Source organism: Mesoplodon mirus (genome assembly GCF_964341445.2).
Source record: "Mesoplodon mirus genome assembly, chromosome: 7".
Lineage (NCBI taxonomy): Eukaryota > Metazoa > Chordata > Mammalia > Artiodactyla > Ziphiidae > Mesoplodon > Mesoplodon mirus.
This window is the reverse complement of record NC_138983.1, coordinates 36,146,587-36,156,105: the sequence shown is the minus strand read 5'-3', so window position 1 is coordinate 36,156,105 and position 9,519 is coordinate 36,146,587. Positions and strand designations below refer to the sequence as shown.

Sequence of the window (9,519 nt, the reverse complement as noted above, 5' to 3'; positions counted from 1 at the left end):
CGTTGTTTCTATGTTTTTGGTGAGAGATCTAAGAAACTATCTTGCCTAATCCAAGATCATGAAGATTTACATCTTTTTTTTCTAAGAGCTTTATATTTTTAGTTTTACTTTAGGTCTCGTGAACCATTTTGAGTTCACTTTTGTTTATGGTGTGAGGTAGGAATCAAAACATCAATTTTTTCAATATGGATGTCCAATTGTCCCAGCACTATTTTTGGAAAGACTGTTCTCTCCCCTTGAATTGTCTTGGCATTCTCAAGTATCATTTGACTATAAATGTGAGTGTTTATTTTTATACCCTCAATTCTACAACATGGAACTTTATGTCTACACTTACACCAGTAGCACATGGCTTTTATTTTTGTAGCTTTTTAGTAAGTTTGGAATCTTCCTTTTATGTTAAAATTTAGTATTTTAGTTATTTAATCAGGAGGGCCTTTCAGTGTACCTTGCAGTGTATATCATCTGCATACCACCATAAATCTAAATCAATCACTATTTATTCATTCATTTATCACAGCAGAATGCCTTTAGTGAAAGCCCCAAATAATTTAACTTAGCTTTCATTTGATTTCTAATAATCTATTTCAGATATACAAAAAAGCATTAAAAAATAACGGCCATGTAGTCTTCATTCAGCTTGGAAAATAACATAACTTGAGTCCTTTGTGTACACCCTCTCAATCACATTTCTCTATAATCCCTCAAAGATAATTAACATCTTGAATTTATGTTTATCATTCCCATACATGTCTTTATATTTGTATTTACATCATTTCCAATCACCTGTTCCCTTGCCATCCTCTACTACAGGGGCTACAACTCTAAATACTTAACACCTAGCCTCTCTTGAAGATCTGAAAGGCCATAGACACAGTCATGGCTAATAAGGTATGGTAAAATCTCTGAGTAGGGGTGACCTTTCCCAAATGGAAAGGTAAAGATTTTCTATAAGCAACATTTTTTTGCTCTTCATAATTTTTCCTATCTATTTTTCCAGCTTAGAACATAGACACGAGCCTAAGGTAACTACCTTGTTACCACAAGGTGACAAGAATGAGGAAGAAGACTCCCTCCTTCCCTCCCTCCCTCCCTCCCTCCCTTCTCTTTCCCACTCTAACTCCATATAGTTTGATTGTATTAATACTCCCTCTGCCTCCAGGGATAGGCACTTGACCCGGGACTGGCCAATCAGACTGCAACTCCTTGGCCAAAGTGATTGTCCAGGGATGGGCACATGCCCTAATCAAAGCTTGTGAGATGTAAAGTTGGTTCAAGCTGGATGTGGAGTTATGAAGATATAAGTCTGGAGCTTCTAGCAGCCATCTTGACACCATGAGAGAGGGGCCTGCCTGAGGATGGAGCCAAGACTCAGGAAAGCAAAGGTGAGGGACAAAAAAGAACCAATTCTTTTTTTTTTTTTTTTTTTTGCGGTACGCGGGCCTCTCACTATTGTGGCTTCTCCCGCTGCGGAGCACAGGCTCCAGACGCGCAGGCTCAGCGGCCATGGCTCACGGGCCCAGCCGCTCCGCAGCATGTGGGATCCTGCCGGAATGGGGAACGAACCCGTGTGCCCTGCATCGGCAGGCGGACTCCCAACCACTGCGCCACCAGGGAAGCCCCAAGAACCAATTCTTGATGACGTTGTTACCTGCTGGATTCAGCTGTGTCTAAACCCAGAACTATCTCCTGGCCTTTGCAGTTATGTCCATCAGTAGATTCCTTTCTTTAAGCCTATCTGAGATATGTTCTCTTTCCTTCCTTCCTTCTTCCTTCCTCCTTCTCTCCCTTTTGCCGAAAGAACCCTATGAAAACCGTCAATGGTTTTACAGTCTTTTATATATTATTCTCTCTTTCTCCTTCCCTTTTCCTGAAAGAATTCTAAGTATTGTAAAAAGTTTCTATATATTTATGCAAAGCCTGGAGCTAATGATGATTCATTTTGGTAAAAAGCAAACTTAAGATGCTATTTATGTAAACAAACAAAAGCCCCCTTTTAATATTATTGCATGCAGGTCAGGGACAACAGCATTTACTTTTAAAAATCGAAGGTCAATATATTTCTTAATTCTCATGGTATAATGTTTTAATAATGTTTTTATTGCCAGTGAAGTTAACAGTAGGGCACTACCTGCACTTTGTCTGTTATAGGAATTTAGGAAATGTATTTAAAAGACGTTACACTGCCATTTACAACTCACGAAAATTCATTATTATATACCCAACAGAGTACGCTACACAAAGTATGGGATTTCTTCTCCCTGTTAGGCAAATATTTTCTTTATGAAATTCCATGATTTCACAAGAAGATGACCATTTAATATCACATCCCAGGTTTTGATCTTCAGGACTTGGACTTGTATGTAGTCAGTGGGCACCTACATCTACATTGCCTTTCTATTAGTCCACAGACTAGTTCTGGCTTACTTTTGATGAAATCTCATTTTCACCTGATTTAATTTTCAAGCAGAGGGGTGCTTTGCTAAATAAAGTTGACTGGCAATCTGAAAATTTTCAAAAGGTTGATTGAACACTGATTTCTATTTTAAAAATGATGCTTCAAGTCTCTTTGGTTAACTTTCCACTTAGCTTTAGAAAAATTGTTTGGAAAAATAATCAATCATAGAGTTTTAGAGTTGGGACTATCTCAGCCCCAAGCCCTCATTTTTGAGTGAGGAAACACAGACACAGAGATATAAAATGGAAATAGCAGATACAACGTTTGTACTGCCTTTGCAAACACAGAGGAGGAAGAAGCTGAGCCTCTCTCTCTTTTGCACTCACGTCTACCCTCTCATTTACTCTCAAGGATCCTTCCCTGGGTACATACTAGGATTGACTGGATAATTTTAGAATTACACATTTCTTTCTCTTAATTTGTATGCCTTTTAGTTATTTTTATTGATGTTGATTTTGTTTACAACCTTCCAGAGTCATTGGACAGGCACTACATAAAATATAAATTTTATTATTGCTCCATTAATAATGCTAATAAAATTTTATTATTATAATGCTAATAAAAAGGATAATGTCACACATCTTTTTTGGTAGAGGGGGAAGGGACAATGGAACCCCAGCAACATATTTCAACAGTGGAGCAAGAAAATTTGATAGAATGGTTTCCCTTGCCTCCTACAAAGGCCCATCTTTCTCTCAACCTCCTTGACTCCCAAGAAGGACTGTGTAAATATGCTCAGTGAGGCTGTGTTTACCTGGCCCCATGTTCACTCAGCCTGGTCTGCCCAAATGCCACACAGCAGGCCAGGCAAAGGTCCACTGTGCCTGAGAATTAGGCTGTGTTTCTCCAGTATTTAGTAGTTGCTGTGCATATGGGATCTTAATACAAACTTTCTAAGAGAAGTAAAGAATATTGAAATGAGTCACATCAGCATTTCACTAGTATTAGAAGCTTCCCAGAGAATAAATTTGCCCATCAGAACTTTCTGTGATAGAGCAACAATATTGTTGGTGACTGAAAGCATGATTTCATACAAGAGAACCACTTCTGAATTTTTTAAACTATTTTTTTAACACATGAAATTACACGCGATACAAAATACTTGTCTTACAAGTTGAAATCTTTACAGTTATGGGTACAGTTACAGTAATGCAAGTAATATTAGTGCATTCACTTAGAGCAGAGTTATTTGTCTTCATTGGGCTTAACACAAAGCCAAGAATGAATTATTTGCTTAAATGACTTTCTAGTCTTTGAATTAAAAAAAAAAAAGAAAATTACTTCTATCTCGTGTATGATGTGTCAGAATGATAAACAATGCCAACAGTTAAGTAGTCTGGCATTTCTGTAAAAGGGAGATTGTATTCCATAGCTTTTAAGTTGTAAATCCTTAAGTTTTGATTGCATATGTCTATCAAATCGTCATTATCTCAGCTTTCAGGAAAATTACATCATCTTTGGTAATAGGCTACCAACAAACAGAAACTATAGACTACACCATTTTTTTCCAAAGAATCCTGTATTTTAATGAATAGCTGAATAAATAGACATTAATTATGAAATTCACATTAAGATAGAAGAAAATCCAAACATTTTGATTGCTTTATCTCTTAAATTTGATAGCTACTACAAAACATACTATTTATGTTAGGGTAAAAATAAGCTGAATCACAGGAGTGTAACTGGGACGTGCTGGCAGATATATACAGTAACATGGAGGAGCCATAAAATAAAAGTGTTTATATGTACATAACTTTTTCCTTACTTTTTTGCATGGAGAAACACTGTTTTATAAAATGGGAAAACACACAGTAGACCACATGCAACAAGGACCAATACAATGTGCACAGCAGAATAATCAAACAAGACACAACTATGGGTTTAAAAAAGAATTTGGGAGCAGAAAAAAAAAAAAAGGAAAGAGTTGAAACCTGGAATGCTTTCTTATTGAGGTTTCAGAATATAAATTTGTCTAACAAGCCTCTTGATAGTTTTCAAAAGTTCCCACTTGACCACCTAGGGTTGAAGTGTAAGAGCTAAAAATAAACCATCATATGATACAAAACTTTGTATATTAGCATACAAAAGGTAACAATTTACTTTTTGTATAAAATATAACCTTTTGATAGTATATTTATTTCACATATGTATAAATATAACCCAAAGAATATGCTTTAAGTATTTCTACCAAAATATTCTTTACAAAAGTTTACAAAACAAGTAATTTATTTATATTTACAACCTAGCACAGAAAAGATTCCGGGCCAGTGATGTTGGTATTGTGTAAAAGAGAGTGCTTCTAGACATTTTAAAGATTGCAAGAGGGCTTTGCAGAACTTTCAAAATGTGTTCTTTTTAGAAAGGTATTTAAAGAGTTATTAAATGATTTCAGTTAAATATCACTTGATAATTGAATACGAGAGTGTATAACTAAAAAAGCTGAAGATAACCTGTGTTCCTCTGTAATGAGGAAAATGATAGAGATATTTTGCATACATCCCAAATCAGCACACATTTTCCCCATTTTGCAGCTGATCTGTTACACAACTCAATAGGAACTCTTTCTTTGATACAGTGCTCAGCCCTGAGGGAGAAAACCTGGATATGAAGGGCCCATCTAGCATGTGGCAATGATTCATCACATCAGGGACAGAAGAATGAGTAGACTGCTATTAATAGATCACATTCTATTTAGCTGTTCACCCAAATAATGTGTCCAAATAAGGCCAGATTATTTTTTGTCTCAATTATGCTTTCCTTCAAACCCTATGAAATAGATTTGTACACACCCATACCCACCATCCCTGGTCCTGACCTTTTGCTTCTTATCTTCAACCAAGACATGATACCTTCTACTGTCAGCTTTGGTCTCCAAACTTCCTTTTCTTACAAATCAGTCTCTGGTCATCAAAATAAGCAGAGAGGGCCAGGCTCAATTTCACTCAGCTTGGGGACTAACCAGCAGTCATCATCACAGTAAGCAACACCCCAAGTTATTTGTGGTCAAATACATCTCCTTTATAGCAATGACCAATGTGGTGTTTTCTCTTTTAAGTAGTGAAATCTGATGCAGACACGTGCACTAATATTTCAGTATGATTAGGATAGGTCACGACTGAATCTAAGATTCAGAAACTGGATTTGGAAATTGGTTGTGGAAAAAAGTTGGCCATCTCTGCGTTCTTGTTTCATCACTAGACACAGCATCTTGAAGTATAGGATATGTGGGAAAACTGAAAAAGTGAGGGGATGAATCTGGGGAAGAAATTCTATAGTCCACTGGGTGTTCTCTATGTTCTCCAGTTTTTGTTTACTTAGGACAATGTTTGGTTACTGCAAACAAATCTGTAACATTTCAATCTACCCTGGAAGTTTTAGGAAACCTAAATGAAAAGACAGAGTGGAGGGATTAAACCACACTTACATATCTGTTAGAGCAAATTAAGGAATTTGTTGCTTGTTGCTTGGAACTAGTACCTCCGCATGACGTGGGGTTTAAACAAGCCAGAAGTTCTATTACTTTTCTTTTAGGGAGAAAAGGAGCTTGGGAAGCTTATTTTACACAACTAATTACACATCAACATCACAGTTCTGTTTGGATAAAATGGATACTGTGTCCTGGGGTGTAGACAGGGAAAAAGTGATCCCAATGTTTTACTTCCAGGTTTGAGATTTAAAACAAGCATTTGGACCAAAATGTTCACCACTACAGTTACTTTCTGCTTTCCATTTTTAAGCCAAGGTATCTTCATAGAGTCCAACTAAAAGTCAACAGTTTGGCCTTTACAGAGTCCTTGTAAAATACTGCCTTTTAGTGCTTGGAGTTTGTGAATTGTCTCCCTTTTCTTCTTTAGGAGTTGTTCCCCAAGATTTCATCAAGGTTGATGTCTTTCATCCAGTCATCATTACCAGGCTCTGTCTTCAATAAAGAATCAATGAAATCAGCATCACTGTTTAGGGCAGGGCCCATGTTATCAGTCTGTTGGTTGAGAAAGTCAAAAGCTAAGTCATTGCCATGGTCAGTTCCTTGAAAAGCCCTGGAACTTTGGTTGGGTGAAGGAAAACTGCCAGCTGTCAGGGATGATGGCTGGCTTATGCTTGTCCTCGACTGACTCAACCCTGTTCCTGACTGGTTCAAATTAGGCAAAATCTGTGTGCTTAGCTGATTGGGTCTGAGATTCAGACTTCTGAGTGGACCCATGTTTTGTCCATTTAATGTCTGGCTCATTTGGTTCATGGGTCTCATTTGCACTGCTGGTGTTAACTGATTAGGGGGAGCCACTGCTCTCTGGGAAAATTGCTGGCTACCTACCGCCTGTTGCAATGACTGGTTTGGAGTATAGGCTGTAGGTGTGCCTGGGGGGAAGCGGACTCCTGTAGACTTCAGCGCTTCCTGCTGTTTGGTTGTTGCTTCTTGAGAGGCCCAGTTTGGTGCTGTTGTGTTGGATGTGATCATTACATTCGACGTTCTCTGTGCTGGCATGCTTGCCATACTATGGGTTAAATTTGGTCTTAATTGTTGCGAATTGCCAACAGATCCAGCTCCAAAAGTGGCCACATTATTATTATTATTACTGGGCCCTAAAGTGGGTGGCCGGGGCATCAGAGGGTTGTTTTGATTTGCTATCAATTGGCTTGGGTTTCTGTGTTGGGTCAACTGACTCATTCCTGAAGTGACGCTGTATGTTCCAGGTTGATTGCAAGGCAGATTCCCATACATCCCTATGTTCTGAACTGCTGTGGATAAGGATGGCATTCTTGTCCCATGAGAAGTAGACATGAGGCTGGAATTTGGAGTTAAAATGGTGTGTGTTGAAACTGGGTTTGCCAAAGCCTGGTTAGAGTTTAAACTCACTGTTGATGAGCCACCTGAGAAAAAGAAGATAATTATATTAGTTCATAACAGTAGGTTATCTCTTCTCTTATAGTGATTTACAGTAGCTTATCAGCTCTGAGACTGCCTTTGGGTGTAAGAACAAATAAAGAGAAATAATGATCATAGCATATTATATGAAAGGAATAAGACAGTTTTCTGGGGGAAGTATCACCCTAAGTTACCCCTTGGTCAAGAGTTTACACATTATAGAAAGAAGACTGAAATAGAATGGTTCTATTTTTTAGGCTTTACTTTATTCTTCTTCTGGAATCATTGTGGGGAAGTAATAGTCAACCTTCCATTTTGAATTAGCTTTACTCTGTTTCAAGACCAAAGACTACAACTTTGATTATCCAGCTGTCATGAAATCCATGCTACTGGTCACCCCTGGGTCCAAATTAGAACATGTGGATGAACCCTATACATGGCTACTAGATTAACGGTGCAAATCTATGGCCTTGAAAATCATGTCCAGTTTTCATCTGCATCCCCACTCAAGAAGCTGCCATAAGACAGGTAAATTCCCATCTCTTCAAACATCTGGAATTCAATGTAATCCATGCTCCAGTGATTATTTCCATACAGAAAGCACTCTGCTCTAGGAGGATTAGTCATTATCGCACTGTTATCCACACATCATGAACTACTTTCACTCACACCATTTCCTTCTCATATGATGCCCTTCTTACCTCACCAAGCCCTATCTTTTCTTCAAAGGCTCAGACCAAGGTCCAAGTTCCTTCATTAAGCTTTCCCTGATATTCCAGCCTCCTCTCTCAAGCTGCATTTGCTCTTTCAAGTTTTCATTTAGCATTTAACTTCTGTACTGGGAAATACATGGAGCCTCAAAGTGCCAGCTAGTTATGTTGATACCTGTAAATAAGTGATTGAATGTGGGACCACTCAATCACAGTCTGCTGAATGAGGAGGTTCCACCTATCGGACAGTGATTAACTGACACATTGAAATCTTCCTGGCTTGAGGAGGTTAAAATCATCATGGCAAGACATCTTGAGAGGCAAAAATGGAATGCCAGAAAGATAAATAAAAGTGCCTGCTGGATGATAAGTTCCATGAGAGAAAGAATTTTTGCCTGTTTTGTTCACTGTCATATTCTCCAAGTTCAGTGGATGGTGCAAAGTAGGTATTCAACTGATATTTATTGAATGAATGAATGAATGAATGAGTGAATGAGAGATTAAGGCAAAGATATAACTTGGAGAAAGATACTCTTTTAAAGTACTCTCCCAGCAGAGAGGCAGGGAGGCCCAGAGAATCAGAGATACTGAGAAACAGAGAACTAGACACACATATGAGTATCAGAATGGCAGTATGAGAAGAGAGCATGGTTGCAATTATAACCCTAGCATATCCCCTACTGCTTGAGGATAGCTAGCTTGGTACACACCTTGAAAGACTGAAGGCCTTGCTATTTGTTTTAAAATATGTCCCCACTAAATTACATCCCCCTTGAAGGCAGGAACAGTCTCTTTATCTCCTTGTATCTCCAGGTTTAGCACAAGGCCCTCACTATGTAGGGCAGTGTTTGATGAAGAGGGATCAGAGTCAGATAGGAGAAACTTGGACAGTAACTCAGAGTTCATAGGCTGCTAATGAGATTAAGCAATATCAGCTTGGTATCTGAAGGTTTCATGAGAAGAGAATTTCCATTATGGAAATGCTATGGAAAAAATTTCGAGGCTTTAAAAATCATTCCCTCTAGGGACTTCCCTGGTGGCGCAGTGGTTAGGAATCCACCTGCCATTGCAGAGGGCTGGAATCTACCTGGTCCGGGAAGATCCCGGGGATCTTGCCAGGGAGCAACTAAGCCCATACGCTACAGCTACTGAGCCTGCGCTCTAGAGCCCACGAGCCACAACTATTGAGCCTGCGTGCCACAAATACTGAAGCCTGCATGCCTACAGCCCATGCTCTGCAACAGGAGAAGCCACCGCAATGAGAAGCCTGCACACCGCAACAAAGAGTAGCCCCCACTTGCCGCAACTAGAGAAAGCCCGTGTGCAGCAACAAACACCCAAGGCAGCCAAAAATATAAATAAATAAATAAATAAATTTATTTTAAAAAAATCACTCCCTGTAGGTGCCCCCTATTTTAACAATATTCCCTGAGAAGGTTTATGAGGAGAGCTGTATTTTTAAACAACTAGAATAGGGAGAATTTCCA

At 38.7% G+C, this 9,519-nt stretch overlaps 1 protein-coding gene across 1 annotated transcript in view; it reads right to left on the bottom strand.

Annotated features, from left to right (window-relative positions):
* Positions 1-3,029: 3,029 nt before the first annotated feature.
* MAML2 (mastermind like transcriptional coactivator 2) overlaps positions 3,030-9,519 on the bottom strand; it is a 364,007-nt gene continuing 357,517 nt past the window's right edge. Inside the window, exon 5 of the mRNA XM_082627322.1 lies at positions 3,030-7,327. Within this exon, the coding sequence (XP_082483448.1) occupies positions 6,309-7,327 (1,019 nt within the window). The 3' untranslated portion in view covers positions 3,030-6,308. The remainder of the gene's footprint in view (positions 7,328-9,519) is intronic.